An 18,862-nucleotide genomic window follows, 5' to 3' on the forward strand; every position below is an offset into this window, starting at 1 on the left:
ACCAGGAGGACCGGAGGCAATATATCCTCCCACTGATTACCCTCGACGGTACCATCTTATCCTTGCGCATTAATTAAATGAAGTAGAGGAAAAGGTGGTACTGTATTATGGAATCCCTCCATTTCGAACTGATAGTAAAGGCGAACTGTAGCGGATTGCGGCTGAACTGCACTAGGCAGACATCCCGTAACAAGGGGAAAATTCGTTTCACTTCAGTTAAACGGTTGTCCGTAGTGAATCATCATATTTGTGTTTTTCGAAATTCGAAAGTTTTGAATGATAATTGAATTTAATTATTTCTAAAATATAAATCGTGTAGTTGTAGATTCACTGGTGCATGTATTCCGTTCCATAGACTTAGGGGTACATATTAATCTGTGTGATGTTCACGTTTTTTAAAGTTTGGTCTTGACTGTTAATTCAAGATGGCGATGCGCGAAATACGGACCCCATTGGTGCTTTTAATATGGAACCCAACTCCTCCGAACTCTCTCTTTGCAAGCAGACGTTCCTCCCGAGCAATTTGTGAAAAAGACACTAGGTAGAAAGTCAATTCTTCCTGAGAATATCGAAAAACAGCTGCTGGAATATATATTGTTGATGGAGGTCATATTTTTCTATTATAAAAGCATTTTTTTCGATAAAATACATTGGAGTAAATAATTTTGTAATTATTTAACATTATTTGTACTTTCCTATTTGTTTTTGGATACATTAAAGCATTTTTTGAAAACGTACAGTAAGGTTCCATATTACCACCCGGTTTTCCCTAAGCCTACTTTCTGACTTTTTGTACAGAAGCCTTCAAAAACCATACTTATAATTACACTAGCGAAAAATCCAATTAGGAACATCTAGTTTAATAGTTACCAATACTTTTCGCTCAAAAAATGTGGATATAGTTATGGTACCTTGTTTACAATTCACTATAATGTAATTGGGGTTCCATAATACCACCTTCTCCTCTACCTGTATATTGTCAGTCGCTAGTTGTTCGTTGCACGTATGTACGGTCGGCAAAACATTCACGATCGTGATTAATACGATAAACTAACGCGTGAATCAAGCACGTTTTTTATTGTACTGTACTGTACGTATTTACAAAATACAGTAATCCGACAATACTGTAATTCTACACTTTCCAATCCGATATATGTCGGATTACACTCTACTGCTTATAATGTCATCATCATTTAAAATTATACAGTTCAATGTAAAAAAACAATAAAAAATAGATTATTAATGTGAAAACTATCGTAAATAGTAGTTATAAATAAGTTTTATGAAGATAAAAACAATTTATTATATGCCAGATTATGTAATAAGGGTTCAACATATAAAGTAGTGTAAGAAACCGACTTTTAGGGGCAATCAGTTAATAACGCGTCAGGAAAAGCCTAGGGACTGATCATATGTGGATGGTAATACGGAGGAAAAGATGATACGTGTCCTTACAACAAAACTGGTTATTATAGTAAATTATGGCTTACACCAGGCATGGCCAACCCGTTAAATTGTGTGGCCCGCTAAGCGATATTATATATCTATTAAAACTTTTGTTTCCCGTTATGTGTATACAAAAAATTAAATAGGCCTAAATAAAAATTTGCATGTGTCATTGTTATAGTGTGCGAATACGAACTCTTGGTATAACAATAAAATCTTATTCATTTTGTATTTGTTTTGCTTTTTTAAAAGCATGTTTGCCTAAATTGTGACCCACCGTAATGTTACTCGTGATCAAACTGGCCCGCGAAACAATTTGGGTTGGCCAGGCCTGGCTTACACGAATGTTGACAGGTGGTTGACGTCGAAAGGTAGTTTAACAATGCCGCACTGTCCAAAATAACAGAGTTCGCTCGTCAGCTCACTGTTCGGATGTTTCGTGATGACCGGTGATGGATCTTGTTGGTTCGAAACGGCCCCGGGGCAGGGATGGTGATGATGACTATGATGTAGTCCGTTGTCGATATGGTGGCTCGTCGAAGTGGGGTATTGACGTTGCAGGATGCAAACAACACAGAATAGGCACGATTACATTGGGAGAAAATCAGCGATTCGACCTTGAGATTCGGGGTTTTTATAGGATTTTTCCCTGGAATTTCACATTTTGATTGGTCCTGTATCTTCTTCCTCGCTTTCCGATTGGTCTCCCTTTTGTTTCTAGGTGAAAACCGAGAACTTGATCGGGTCACTAGAAAGGTCCGTTTCGTGGCGTCTGTCCCATACCTTTTTGTCGACTCTGACCGGAGTTTTTTTTATTTATTTTTTTAACTATTTCCGCCCTGTGGGCACTAAGAGGGCCTCTTTTTGCAAGCCCATTATGGGTTCGGCCAGGCCCACAATGAGGCTGTCGGGTAGTGAGGGATGGGGCGCGACATATCCGAACGGACCACCCCCCAAAAAATTCCTGGGGATTTTTCGAACCGTTCGGATTCGAACCCGGGTCCCCCAGAACGGTAGGCTTCCGTCAGAGGTTTTTACATCAGTTTTAAACTCCATCCAGAGGGTCGGCCATCCGGCCCTCTGACTGGAGTTTAAAACTATAAGCCGTGCGCTCATAATTTAGCCTGTTGTTTTTATTTTCTGTCAATTTTTAGATTTTAATAATCGTACATGATGTTTTTCTAATCGTCAAATCTTCCCCCTTTTTGGACTTTTTAACGTCGTTCGATTGTATATGAGTGCCCATGTCAGAGTTCTATCTTCTCCGGCGGACATTCCACCTGATCCGTTACGCAGAGCCCGCCCTACCATAGGGCGAACGGAACAGCCGCTCCAGGCGCTAAGTCCTATGGGGCGCCTCAGTGGTAAAGAAAATTAAAGAGTATAAATTAAGGGCAACCAAGGGGGCGCCATAATATGATCTCGCTCCATCCTAAAACTTGCCTCGGGCCGGCAATGCCGTTACGTCATTTGTCTTCGCGTTTGTTTTAACAACTACAGTTTTTTTCCTCCTCTCTCTTACATAAGTAACATGACCTTTGTTCTGACTTGACAATAACGTTTCGCTTTTAACATGTAAAAATTAAATTTTAGTTTCGACCCGTTCTGGAACCTCATAGCAGTTAAGAACAGAATAAATTTTTGTAAAAGAAGCAGTAACTTTTTAAATTCTGTTATGAAAATAAGTAAAGATGTAGATACGAATATGAATATACCGGTATTAATAACATATAAATTGTTTCTAAAGTAAGAGTTACAGTTGAAATATTTATTTAGATTTATGCTAAATTGTTAATATGTTAAATGAGAAGGGTGCTAAAGTTGTTGTTGGTAAAACACCGATGGGCCGATCTTAGAACGGGCACGTGAATCTTTTACCGCTTTATTTGGTACAAAATTATTTTCCTAGATGCTCAGTCTAGGTGCTAGATTTTTCTAGATGCTCATCAGTAAAATTAATATATTCCATTCACTGTAAATGCTAATTCATTTGCTTAAGAATTCTCAAAAATTAAAAGAGACTTTTTATGGCATTTTTCCATTGTATATACAGAATGTCCATAAAGTTTCTTTACAACTTAAAAAAATTATTGCAAAGGCAATTGATAAGCTATCTTAATCAGACTTGTTCTATTGTACTCAATGGTTTTCAAGTTTTTTTACCTCATTTAATACACCTCTATATGGGCACCATTAGTCGGACGAAGTACATCAAGACGGTATTCGACTTCTTGCCATGTTCGCTGTATCATAGCTCATAACTGCAGGACCTTCAACTGACCATCATTTTCCAGGAGGATGGCGCCCCACATTGAAACTTTGGGGACTGCATGTTTGTGACTTCTTTAATCAAACATTTCCAGACCGTTGGATTGGAAGGGGTGGACAATTCCGTGGCTACCACGTTCACCAGATATCACACCTCTGGATTTCTTTCTATGGAGCTACCGGTATGTTAAAGATATTGTATATCGAACAAAGACACGGGACATTACCGAACTAAAGCAAAAGATAACAGATGCAATAGCGACCATTGATGAGGCTATGCTACAGCGAACCTGGCAAGAAGTCGAATAACGTCTTGATGTACAGTACTTCGTGCGACTAATGGTGCCCATATAGAGGTGTATTAAATGAGGTAGAAAAATTTTGAAAACCATTGAGTACAATAGAACAAGTCTGATTAAGATATCTAATTGCCTTTGTAATAAATTTTTTAAGTTGTAAAGAGACTTTATGGACACTCTGTATATTAATTTTACATTTTTTGAATTAAGAATTTTCTAAAACAGAACCTGATTGATGGGTTCGACTATGAAACGACTGCTTCAAGCGGCAAAATGAGCAATCAAAATGTTCAACAGGAGAAAAAAATAAATGAAAAACAATAAGTCGAATAAACCGAGTCCATAAATGTATTTTAAAGTCGCTTATAAATAGTTCACACAAGAATGCTTGTGTGAACTATTGACAACTGTTCTGCATGAAGGGTAGCAAAAATCAGTTTCGCTTCAAGTGAAAGTTACCATCGAGCTAGTATTGCCGTGAAAAATCATTTAACTTAATAATAACATATACCTTATTAAGTAATGTATTAATGCTAATTTCTTAACGAAACCGCTACGGGCTCAGTATACATACACATTTTATTCTGTGTAAACGAAGTCATGTCGAATCTTGCATATGTGTATGCAAAGCAAGTCTTTCTTTTTAAGAATGTTTATTTTATAGTACTAAATAGGTACTAGTTAAGGTAAATACTAAAATATAGGCCTATATTTTAGTAGTTAAGTTTAACAGTTTAGTTTTTAGTTTTTAATGTTTATTTTTTAATTTTTTCCGAGCTACTATTATAGGGACATAGAAAAATATTAAGCTCAAAAAGTGCACATAAAACTGCATGTACAGGGTCTTCAAATAAATAAATAAATAAATAATAAATAAATAATTAATTAACGGACTTATTCAGGGTGTGTTTATAGTGTTATAGCACCTAATTGATACTAAAGCAATCAATAAAAATAAATATAATAATGCATATCGCATGACTTCAATTAGATTAAATTAGGTAACTTAACTAATTTCTAAATTCTAATATAATTAACCACTAGTCTATCCGGCTGTAAATAAAAATAAACAAATAAATAAATAAATAAAACTATTCATGAACTAAAATAAATGAAAATTATATATATTTTAATTCCTTATTTAGAAGTAAATCACTTAAAATCGAATATATTATACTTCTTTTTTCTTTAATATTCGTTTATTTTGAAATCATTTAACGAATGCAGTAAGCTTATAATAATTACAGGTTTGTTTACGAATCGAAATGGGCGTGTTCGTTACGTTCAAAAAGTGCGCACTTTTACGTCAGTTTGACGTCATTTTATGAAACTCTTTATTGTAAAACTGAACAGATGATGTCAAACGACGAAAACTGTACACTTTCCGGGCAAAACGATCGGGACTGTTTAGTCACGTGGCTAGAAGAAATCCTGCTTTGCACGATTTTAAACGTTATTTTGCACATTAATCTGTGTGATAAATGTATCTTAAGATCACAAGACATTGATTGATTTTCGAATTTATCTATTTGGACTTTGCATATATATTTATTGAATTGATAAATCGTTTATTCCTCGTCCAGAGTGTTGCCCTGTTTAGTGAGATGAATTTATTATTCTTTCTTGGTTTTAATATTTTCCCATTAATTATTGCTCACAATTGTGATTCTAATGGGCAACCACACGAAAGTCATGTGCAGGTAAACAACTTTTATTCATATAAATTAAAGTGCAAAAAACTTAGTGAAGTTATTGAGATTGTTTGTTTAAACTTACTTAAATAAAAGTAATGAAAGTCAATTTAATATATAAATTTGTTTATATATATATTTAATTTTAGGTATCACCTACAGTTGGTATGCCGTGGCCTCTTCCTCAACAGTATGTAGTTTATAAATCGTACATGGGATTCAAACCAGATAATTTTCAAATTATCAACAATTCTGGGAATTGTACAATTCTACTAAATGCCATCAAACGATATCAACGGTTACTATTTCTTGACGAGTGTCTTCCTCAAAATGAAGATCAGAGCAACTCGATCGAACACCAAACAATAAATTTTATTAAAAATGATAATTTTGCTGGTTATTTATACAATATTAGTGTAAAAATTAATCACTGTGAACAATGGCCTCACATGAATATGGATGAACAGTGTAAGTATAATATTATTTGATTAATATAATTTGAAAGTGACATTAAATTGTCATGCAGAATGTGTAAGTTTCCAGTAAAACTATTAACTAATATTTCATCAATTAATTTAAGGTGCATTGCAAAAGTCCACTCCTTTCAGTTAAGCAAACACAACACAAACATATATAAAGAAACCAACATACATTTATTTGTGAAGGTAGCAAAAACATGTAAAAATAATATGACATCATTAAACTAGCATATTATTAATTAATTGTAAATGAATAAATACACAAAGTGAGATAATCCATGTGTTGCAAAGGATAACTATTAAGAAAGTTCCACAAATCTATATCAATTCAAATTATATTTTCAAAATAAAAACTTAAGAACTTCAAGTGATTTTGGTCCTCTGTCCTCTGTCTATTATTAAGGGTGTAAAAGAGAAAAATATTTTTCCTTACTATAAATGTATCTCTCTTTAATCCGAAATTAAGTTTGACTATTATTACAGTTTTCAGGTTAGATACTTCTTTTATTGTTTTCACATATGCATTAGAAGATAGAACCATATGTATCGTATAAGTGTGACAATTTTTAATATTGCACTGAAGAGGGGCTTAGCATTTATATAAGTCTGAAATGCATATGTGAAAACAATAAAAGAAGTGTCTAACCTGAAAGCTGTAATGATAGTCTATCGAACTTAATTTTGGATTAAAGAGACATACATTCATAGTACATAATAACAGCTACCATAAGTGATATTTAGAAGAATATTTTTTCCTTATTGAACTATGATGATGGATGCAATTTGAAATTACTCAAGCTTCCTAAAATTTTAATTTTAAGAAAAGTAGTTTGAATTAGAATCAAATTAACATAAAGAACAATGAGAAAACAATTTTTTACATCTTAGGAAAGGTTTTTTCAGTGGTTTAACATTCATTTCATATTTGTAAAGGAAAAAGTATTCAAAATATTTAATACTACTTAGTAATAATTAATAATGAGAATAATTAAAATTGTTTTTGACCAAAATCTAATAGTAACTTGATAATTGAATGGCCAAGGCAGTTAAGGCATCAGTGTATTGCTCTAGGGTCACAGGATTGGATCTGGATAAACAGCCCCAGGAATTTTTGTGGTGGTGGTCATCCTGGATATGATGGACCCTATCTCTCACCACTCAGCTACATCCATTGTGGGCTTGGCCAAATCTTTGATGGACATGTTTGATTAAAAATGTCCTTTTAGTGCCTGCAGGGTGAAAGAGTTAAAATGAAAAAATTTAATCAATCCTTTTTTTTAATTAATATTTGTATAAAAGTATCTATTTTAATTTTAATTATATAATTAATATATGCTAATATGTTTCTCATCAAGTTTATTAGAATGTAATTTAATGTGAATTTGAATTAAATTATATTGTAATGTATATAATTAAATGAAGTTTTAAAATGAAGTAATGTTGCTGCTATGTAAATTTCTATTACAGATATCTATTATATGAAATTTCTGATAAAACTTTATAAATTTAAAATGTTTTTTTTTTTGTTATAATTATATATCATGAGTGTATTTTGTATCAGATACAAAATACACTCATGATATAAATCATGTACAAAATACCGCAAAAAATTAGATTGGATCCCCAAGAAACCACAATGAAATATGGGTGTACAACATTGCCTACAATTGATTTATTGGGACAATGTATCTGATATGTTAATTATATATGTTTCCAAACACAATATTTAAATAAATAAATACTTTTTAAATTAAAATATATTTTGTAATTGTTATGAAAAAATACAATCAATAATTTGTCAGTTTAATACAATTGATAGTTACAAGATAAGGATTCTCCTGTCTCTGAGGAAAGTTCAATGAGGTCCAAGATAACCTTGAATTTTTGTAGATAATTCTATCAGTGTTATGTTCCTATTCTTTTGTGACTACTAACTGATCCTATTATCATTTAAATTTATTTATATAATAGCAAAATTAATGCTGTCTATTTAGCATAAAATGGTTCTTAACCCAAGAATATATTGTAAACCAAGGTCTGTAAACACTGGTTTACAAGCATTTTCAAATTTTCTATCAGAGATTAGTTTAAAAAAACACCAAATATATTATCAAAATAAATGAAATATAATATTTCATTTATTTTGATAATATATTTGGTGTTTTTATTATTTATTGTTTTTATTTATTTTGTACTGTATTGCATTTTTTTATTATGGTGTTTAAATAAATAATTTAATATATGTAATTTTAAGTGTACAAAGAATAATCAGTATGATCAGGTCTGGTGTAAGCCAGAAAGCAAGACAGATGAGCATCAACTAATGAGCTTATTGATGACAACAAAATTATCAATGCAAACAAAAATTATGAAAATATTAAAAATTATCATACAGATGTTCAAACTTGTTACAGATGCTAATAAGTTTATTTCTGTCATGTAACTTTTATAATTTACAATACAGTGATACCTCGACTTACGCTACCCCAACTTATGTGAACCCGAAGTTACACGATTTTCAAATCTCGTCGATTCATCTTTTGTTTGAGCACCACGCAACTCTTGATTACTCATTCCCTCTGCACTATTGTTTAACTTACATGTTCGGACATGTCGCAAGGAATTGACACATAGCTGAAATTTATTTTGTGTTATTTATTTCTGTGTTTGTTATATCTATGGAGCTCGAGAGACTCTATGTGGTGATTTCTTGTAACAATGAACGAATCAAAAGACGAGATAAGATTAACGAGAACATTTATTAGCTTACATACATCCGACTTGGATTTTACACACATTGAGAAATTATACCCCGACTTACGTGAATTCGACTTACGTGGTTATCGCTCGGTCCCACCTATCGCGTAATTTCGGGGTATTACTGTATTTAATCTGCCATTGGAAAGGTATTAATTTCTACAATATTCAGGAACAGTGTAATGGTGTATAGCATCATTACACTGAATATTGTTGCTATTTCTCCTTGGATAATTTTTGACTTTTGAGCTGAAGTGACATTCAAAATGTAGAATGGAACTAGCAATTTCTTTGTTGAATATTAGCAATCTAAATATTTATTTATTATAAAATATCTACTTTTATCAAAAGTTTCCTTATCTCATCAATGTTTAATTTATTAAATTAAACATCTAAAATTATTATCTAAAATTTTTAAATTAAATTATTTTAGATGCTTAATGAAAATAGTCCACAAAAAAATACATCTTTTGTGGACTATTTTCTATAGATTAATACCTGTACCATACATGAATCAGCAATTGAATATTAGTGCCTTGGGCCACTAGACTTAGATAAGCTTCACAAATCACATAGTCCAATATTTTCCAAATTTTGATTCTCTTTCCCATCCTGGTGATTATTTGTGATCCTAACCTTTAGACCAAGTAGTCTAAGAAAGCTGGACCATCAAATACTTTATATTTAAACACCAGGTGGGAGAATAGCAAAAGGTTTTTTTGCAACTCCCCTGAACAACCATGAAAACATAAAATAAAACAAAGACATATAAATCAATTATAAATATTGTATGTTTTTGAATTGTTATATTAGTCACTAATTTACCTTCTACACCCATTCTATTGAGCTATGTGGTTTGTGAATGTTCCCTAAGGTATACTGATAGCTGATAGTTACATGGAAAATTTAGTTCATCTGACTTTTAATGTTTTGCTACAAATTAGTATTTAATAATAAACAACTTGTTTTATAATTTAATTTATATTAAATGTTGCAAAGGATAACTATTAAGAAAGTTCCACAAATCTATATCAATTCAAATTATATTTTCAAAATAAAAACTTAAGAACTTCAAGTGATTTTGGTCCTATGTCTATTATTAAGGGTGTAAAAGAGAAAAATATTTTTCCTTACTATAAATGTATCTCTCTTTAATCCGAAATTAAGTTTGACTATTATTACAGTTTTCAGGTTAGATACTTCTTTTATTGTTTTCACATATGCATTAGAAGATAGAACCATATGTATCGTATAAGTGTGACAATTTTTAATATTGCACTGAAGAGGGGCTTAGCATTTATATAAGTCTGAAATGCATATGTGAAAACAATAAAAGAAGTGTCTAACCTGAAAGCTGTAATGATAGTCTATCGAACTTAATTTTGGATTAAAGAGACATACATTCATAGTACATAATAACAGCTACCATAAGTGATATTTAGAAGAATATTTTTTCCTTATTGAACTATGATGATGGATGCAATTTGAAATTACTCAAGCTTCCTAAAATTTTAATTTTAAGAAAAGTAGTTTGAATTAGAATCAAATTAACATAAAGAACAATGAGAAAACAATTTTTTACATCTTAGGAAAGGTTTTTTCAGTGGTTTAACATTCATTTCATATTTGTAAAGGAAAAAGTATTCAAAATATTTAATACTACTTAGTAATAATTAATAATGAGAATAATTAAAATTGTTTTTGACCAAAATCTAATAGTAACTTGATAATTGAATGGCCAAGGCAGTTAAGGCATCAGTGTATTGCTCTAGGGTCACAGGATTGGATCTGGATAAACAGCCCCAGGAATTTTTGTGGTGGTGGTCATCCTGGATATGATGGACCCTATCTCTCACCACTCAGCTACATCCATTGTGGGCTTGGCCAAATCTTTGATGGACATGTTTGATTAAAAATGTCCTTTTAGTGCCTGCAGGGTGAAAGAGTTAAAATGAAAAAATTTAATCAATCCTTTTTTTTAATTAATATTTGTATAAAAGTATCTATTTTAATTTTAATTATATAATTAATATATGCTAATATGTTTCTCATCAAGTTTATTAGAATGTAATTTAATGTGAATTTGAATTAAATTATATTGTAATGTATATAATTAAATGAAGTTTTAAAATGAAGTAATGTTGCTNTTTGTCATTTTAAACTCTTTCCATACAGTTAGCACTAAGAGGGCTTTTTTTCCATACCAATGAGGGTTTGGCCAGGCCAGGCCAACAATGAGGCTAGTTAGTGATGGGAAAAGGGGCCCAACATATCCATGATTGACCACCCATAAAAAATTCTTGGGTCCCATGAAAAATCACCTGGATTTGATACTGGGTCTCCAGAGCAGTAGGCTGTGCCCTCATCATCTCTGCCATTCAGCTGTTCTGATTACAGTTTTAAACTGATTAAAAATATTAAATAAAGTAAATGACCAGTAGCAACATTGAACAAATTTATTTCTTCTTATTGAGAGAAATAACAACATACTACTTAAAAGACCTTTCACCCAATGTTAATGGACTTCTTCAGTTGTAATTTTTGAACAGCAAGAACAAAATATTTGGAGAATATAGCTTTGAAATTTGAAATTTTCAAACTGTTCTACTCGTACATCTTTATGTCAGCAGAAAATGGTAGAAAATGGCAAAGAAGGGGAATTATATATAAATGTAAGTGGTAGTATGTATGCAACATTATTTTAAGTCATGAAGGCACTCTGACAATGCATCGCAGAAACTAAATGTTGACTATAAGGTGTATATACTAAAGGTTTCTTACAGTCTCTAAGATAGAAAATTTAATTTTATATTGATTTAAATTTAATAATTTAAATGAAAATATTCATAAATGTGTTTCATTTTTTAAAATATTTATTCAATATTATGATAAATCCAATATTAATTAATTTATAATAAATTTATTTAATTAAGTACAATGGGTGATTGGTTAACGAACAGTTCGGTTAATGAACAAATCAGATAACAAACATTTTTGTGAAAGATTTTTATGTTTGGACAATGAACAAATGTTCAGATAACAAACATCTCACAGAACAAACACAAGAAGACGCAATGTAAAATAATGAATACTGATTGATCTTCCCTTGTCTTCGGGTAACAATTTGAAACTTTTTGGAGTGCGGGAGATGTTGACATCAACACTCAACCCAGTATATACTGATCGGATAGTATTCCTCTGAACTTTGAAACTCTCTCTTGTAATTCCAGCCTTTTGTTTTTCTGACAGAAACAATTCTTTTATAGTATTTGTGAGACTGTCAGCCTGGCACTCGTTAAGTTTTGCGTCGGTTTTTATTTTTGAAAAGTGATAGTATAATATGCTCTACCTTTCCTATTATACTCTCACCTATTCTATTATAGTGATCTACCTATAGTGATATCTATCTATCTTATAGTGATTTACCTATCTACTATTTCCTATTATAGTGGGCAGTACAGTGGTACCTCACGATACGAACGTCCCAGCATACGAAATTTTCAGGATACGACACGAAATTCGAACATATTTTTGCTCCACGATACGAACAAAAACTCACCATACGACATCACATTAGTTCGCAGTGCCATTTTTTATTCACTTCTGTTCATCGGTCTTGGTCCGTGCGTTTGCTTCGTCGTGGAAGGATCTTGCTCGACAAAGGAAATCTCGAGGTATTATCAGAAAGTNAATATATTTTGTAATTGTTATGAAAAAATACAATCAATAATTTGTCAGTTTAATACAATTGATAGTTACAAGATAAGGATTCTCCTGTCTCTGAGGAAAGTTCAATGAGGTCCAAGATAACCTTGAATTTTTGTAGATAATTCTATCAGTGTTATGTTCCTATTCTTTTGTGACTACTAACTGATCCTATTATCATTTAAATTTATTTATATAATAGCAAAATTAATGCTGTCTATTTAGCATAAAATGGTTCTTAACCCAAGAATATATTGTAAACCAAGGTCTGTAAACACTGGTTTACAAGCATTTTCAAATTTTCTATCAGAGATTGGTTTAAAAAAACACCAAATATATTATCAAAATAAATGAAATATAATATTTCATTTATTTTGATAATATATTTGGTGGTTTTTATTATTTATTGTTTTTATTTATTTTGTACTGTATTGCATTTTTTTATTATGGTGTTTAAATAAATAATTTAATATATGTAATTTTAAGTGTACAAAGAATAATCAGTATGATCAGGTCTGGTGTAAGCCAGAAAGCAAGACAGATGAGCATCAACTAATGAGCTTATTGATGACAGCAAAATTATCAATACAAACAAAAATTATGAAAATATTAAAAATTATCATACAGATGTTCAAACTTGTTACAGATGCTAATAAGTTTATTTCTGTCATGTAACTTTTATAATTTACAATACAGTGATACCTCGACTTACGCTACCCCAACTTACGTGAACCCGAAGTTACACGATTTTCAAATCTCGTCGATTCATCTTTTGTTTGAGCACCACGCAACTCTTGATTACTCATTCCCTCTGCACTATTGTTTAACTTACATGTTCGGACATGTCGCAAGGAATTGACACATAGCTGAAATTTATTTTGTGTTATTTATTTCTGTGTTTGTTATATCTATGGAGCTCGAGAGACTCTATGTGGTGATTTCTTGTAACAATGAACGAATCAAAAGACGAGATAAGATTAACGAGAACATTTATTAGCTTACATACATCCGACTTGGATTTTACACACATTGAGAAATTATACCCCGACTTACGTGAATTCGACTTACGTGGTTATCGCTCGGTCCCACCTATCGCGTAATTTCGGGGTATTACTGTATTTAATCTGCCATTGGAAAGGTATTAATTTCTACAATATTCAGGAACAGTGTAATGGTGTATAGCATCATTACACTGAATATTGTTGCTATTTCTCCTTGGATAATTTTTGACTTTTGAGCTGAAGTGACATTCAAAATGTAGAATGGAACTAGCAATTTCTTTGTTGAATATTAGCAATCTAAATATTTATTTATTATAAAATATCTACTTTTATCAAAAGTTTCCTTATCTCATCAATGTTTAATTTATTAAATTAAACATCTAAAATTATTATCTAAAATTTTTAAATTAAATTATTTTAGATGCTTAATGAAAATAGTCCACAAAAAAATACATCTTTTGTGGACTATTTTCTGTAGATTAATACCTGTACCATACATGAATCAGCAATTGAATATTAGTGCCTTGGGCCACTAGACTTAGATAAGCTTCACAAATCACATAGTCCAATATTTTCCAAATTTTGATTCTTTTTCCCATCCTGGTGATTATTTGTGATCCTAACCTTTAGACCAAGTAGTCTAAGAAAGCTGGACCATCAAATACTTTATATTTAAACACCAGGTGGGAGAATAGCAAAAGGTTTTTTTGCAACTCCCCTGAACAACCATGAAAACATAAAATAAAACAAAGACATATAAATCAATTATAAATATTGTATGTTTTTGAATTGTTATATTAGTCACTAATTTACCTTCTACACCCATTCGATTGAGCTATGTGGTTTGTGAATGTTCCCTAAGGTATACTGATAGCTGATAGTTACATGGAAAATTTAGTTCATCTGACTTTTAATGTTTTGCTACAAATTAGTATTTAATAATAAACAACTTGTTTTATAATTTAATTTATATTAAATTTTAATTAAAATATTTTTTCTTTTAGATCTTTTAAAAATAAATAGTCCTGATATTCCTGGACAGGGATTATTATATAGTAATTCAGTATGGGGTGCTTTAAGAGGTTTAGAAACCTTAAGTCAAATAATATACAAGAATGCAGATGGAATGGTAAATATAAAAATCATTTATTATTTAATTTTTCTTATTTTCTATAAATATTTTTTATATGAATTAATTTTCTATTTTAATTTTTAATATTTCTAATAAATACAAATTAGAAACCTGCATATTGTGATAAACATAAAGTAAATCACTGATAACAATGTTGAACAAATTTATTTACTCTTGTTGAGAGAAATAGCAACAAATAAAAGTACTTTTTTCCAATGTAAGCAGTTGTAGCTGTAATATTATATATATGAGGGTAGGCTGAAAAGTAATGCACACATGCTTGTAGAGCATGGACGAAATGATTTTCAGAAGCGTGCCAGGTGGCATATGGAAGTAACATTCCCCCTCTATGCGCATGTGCAGCTTGAGGAGGTTGCGTTCATTCAGTATATTTTGAGAAGTGGAAATACGGAGACGTGTTCTAGTGCTATGTCAATGCGACTTAAACAGCGTGCTGTTATCGAATTTTTAACTGCTGAAAAAGTGACTCCTACTGAGATTTATCATCGTTTAAAGGCTGTTTATGATGACGACGATGCTGTAGATAGGTCTACTGTAAATTGATGGATAATACAATTTCATGGTTGCGAGCCTGGAAAAGCCATAATTGTTGATGAAACAATCAGCAGACGTCCGATCACTGCCACAGACAATTACCGCTGCCCCTCGTTGCAATGTTTAATTCTTCTCAGTACATACAGACTCTAAAATACCTCCGACATTGAGTTTGTCATGTTAGAAGTAGCCTGACACCAATAATCTTGCAACATGACAATGCCAGTTGCACACACCTCGTGTGCAACTGGAGAGGCTCTGCAAAACCTGAAGTTTGAACCGATTCCACACCCTCCTTATTCCCCTGATCTTATGCCTTGCAATTTTTATTTTTTTCCTCTACTCAAGAGAGACCTCAGGGGTGATCATTACACCTCAAACGATGAGGTGAAGGCAGCTGTGAAGTCCTGGATTCGAGAAAAGTCGGAAGAATTTTTCAGTGACGGAATGAAAAAATTTGTTACACATTGGGAGAAATGTGTTAATCCTTAATGGTGACTATGTTGAAAAATAAATATACGATTTTGAAGCTTAAGAATTGTACTTTAATGTACTTTTTGCCCAATCTTACTATTTGTTTTTGTTCGTGTTCTACAAGCATGTGTGCATTACTTTTCAGCCTACCCATGTATTATACTGTATATAATGTATTTAAAGTGATAGAGTGTATGAAATGTCATTTTAAGGCTTTAAGGCACTCTAACAAAACTAGGTAGAGACTAAATGTTAGCTGATCAAGTTTTTGCTATATCAGTGCCACAACTGAGCTTTGAGGTAAAAAATCTTCAAACATAAAAAGGACATGGAAAAAGGAACAATAAAGCTGCTTGGACAATGAGTCTGAAGTCTTATTGGACTCTGTAAAAATCCTAAGGATTCTGAGCAATCTAGCAAAACTCTCAACTTTAAACCATAAATATACAAAACTCCAATTCCATCAATCAGAGTTCAACTTGATCTGAAGTGGACTACCTTTTTGTCATTTTAAACTCTTTCCATACAGTTAGCACTAAGAGGGCTTTTTTCCATACCAATGAGGGTTTGGCCAGGCCAGGCCAACAATGAGGCTAGTTAGTGATGGGAAAAGGGGCCCAACATATCCATGATTGACCACCCATAAAAAATTCTTGGGTCCCATGAAAAATCACCTGGATTTGATACTGGGTCTCCAGAGCAGTAGGCTGTGCCCTCATCATCTCTGCCATTCAGCTGTTCTGATTACAGTTTTAAACTGATTAAAAATATTAAATAAAGTAAATGACCAGTAGCAACATTGAACAAATTTATTTCTTCTTATTGAGAGAAATAACAACATACTACTTAAAAGACCTTTCACCCAATGTTAATGGACTTCTTCAGTTGTAATTTTTGAACAGCAAGAACAAAATATTTGGAGAATATAGCTTTGAAATTTGAAATTGTCAAACTGTTCTATTCGTACATCTTTATGTCAGCAGAAAATGGTAGAAAATGGCAAAGAAGGGGAATTATATATAGTCATCAAGACATATTTTGTATTAGACGGTGCTATGTTGGCGAGTTTCACTCACTTTTGGTCAAAGGTCACTGTCTTGTTTGGTGTGCTGCATCCCTGTGTGTCATGGTGTCTCCCCTCTCCTTCAGCTTGTATTCATGTTACGTATAACTGTGTATTTCTGTGCATCGTTAGATTCATTTATTTGCTTCATTTTCTGACAGGTTTTATTAATAATTGATTTTATGTATATGAATCATGAAAATTTATCATGAGTGTTAGAAATAAAATCAACTTTTAAGAGAAGAAAACATTTTCAAATTTAGAAGTGCATGGAAAAATTAAGATAAATGTTTTCAAGGTGAAATCTCATCCTTAGAACATATGTTGAATAATTTTTTTTATCATATTGTATTATAGAAAAGCCATAATATTGACTATTATTACAATTTATTTTTTAATAGCTAAGTTTTCAATAAATTAGAAATTTATAAAAATATTATTTTACATTACTGGTAATATCAGTAGTATTTAAATGTGAATAGATGGAATCATTACAATTTTGAATGGTTTATTTATTGTTAAAATTTTGTCATTATAACATATTAATTTTTATGTATTTAATCATTTTAAAAATATTTGTTATAAAACCAGCATTAAGAATAATAAAATTATGGAGTTTTTACTTCTATGTACGAGTCTAAAAATCAGATTCATGTTGATACTATTCTCTCTCTTTCTGCAATTATATTTGACTATATAGAATTTTACTATAGAATTTTATATTTTATATTTTTTTAGTTTATTGTTAATTCTACACTTATTCTGGATTATCCAAGATTTTCACATCGTGGTGTTCTTCTTGATACTTCAAGACATTTTGTTCCAGTGAATATTTTACTGCAAAATCTGGTAATTTTAAAAATTGTTTTTCTGAAAATTAATTTAATTAAATTAAATATTTTCAATTAATTCATTCTAATTTTAATTTTTGAGAAAGATTTTTTTCAAAATCTCAAGTAATTAGTTAGAAAATATAATATATAAGTTCATTTTTTTATTAAACACTAGCATTTTATATAGCAATAGTAACATTAAAGACTATACAGATGATAATAGTATTTACATTAATACAAGCTTTGTTAAAATATTAGTTTAATGTAGGTAAAATCATTAAATTCATGCTCTGTCTAAATTTAATTATTAAAACAAAAATTAGCAAAAATAAGTCCATGTATTGGTAGTATAGAAAAGCCAGCTAATGTATAAAATTCTTATATTTCAGCAAGAATTCTATAATTTGCTAAATTCGAAATAGATTTTAATAATGATCGTAAAATACACTACACGCCAACAATCAAATAAAATAAAATAATTAACACTTCAGTGTTGAGGCATTACAATCACAATTTTTTATAATTTAGATGTACTTGCTAGCATTTTCGATAGCTTAGCCACCATCCTCAGGTGAAAAATTGAATATGGTTAATTTTCGAACATTTGGCTTTTGAAAGTGCAATGCTGCAACACTAAAGTGTTAATTATTTTATTTTATTAGATTCTAATAATAAAAATTATCTGATTGAGCTTCCTGTACACAATTCTAGCATCCAAAAATGTTTATATTATATAATAATACAGAATTTGTTCAATAATTTTTCTCTGATTTCATTATTTTTGTTTATCACTCTCCTGCTTCATTTAGTTGAGTTAATAATGCCTGTCCATTTTTACCTTGCACTTTCTTCTATATAACTGTGGCCTTTTAAATAAGCAAATCTTCACTTTAATACACATCACATTAGCTGATGTGCATTAAATAAATTGTATTTTAACTAATACAACTAATTTAAGTGCAGTTTCCATTTTTAAATATTCAAGATTTNAAATCAATTATTATTCTATTATGGTTATTTATACATTTACAACTACAATATGCATTTTTCAGTGTTTTCCTTACTATAGTTATTTTTTTAATGTACAACTTAGCTTTAATTTGAGTGTGTTTTTTGTGTTGGAACGAATTATTTGGTTTTACGTGTAATTGTATGGGGA

At 31.0% G+C, this 18,862-nt stretch overlaps 1 protein-coding gene across 1 annotated transcript in view; it reads left to right on the forward strand.

The window, feature by feature from the left end:
- Nucleotides 1-5,350: 5,350 nt before the first annotated feature.
- LOC111642255 (beta-hexosaminidase subunit alpha-like) overlaps nt 5,351-18,862 on the forward strand; it is a 31,123-nt gene continuing 17,611 nt past the window's right edge. The window contains exons 1-4 of the mRNA XM_023388574.1: nt 5,351-5,713; nt 5,854-6,172; nt 14,651-14,775; nt 17,609-17,719. Of these exons, the coding sequence (XP_023244342.1) occupies nt 5,618-5,713; nt 5,854-6,172; nt 14,651-14,775; nt 17,609-17,719 (651 nt within the window). The 5' untranslated portion in view covers nt 5,351-5,617. The remainder of the gene's footprint in view (nt 5,714-5,853; nt 6,173-14,650; nt 14,776-17,608; nt 17,720-18,862) is intronic.

Source organism: Centruroides sculpturatus, unplaced genomic scaffold (genome assembly GCF_000671375.1).
Source record: "Centruroides sculpturatus isolate CEXI.00-Female unplaced genomic scaffold, Cexi_2.0 scaffold1635, whole genome shotgun sequence".
Lineage (NCBI taxonomy): Eukaryota > Metazoa > Arthropoda > Arachnida > Scorpiones > Buthidae > Centruroides > Centruroides sculpturatus.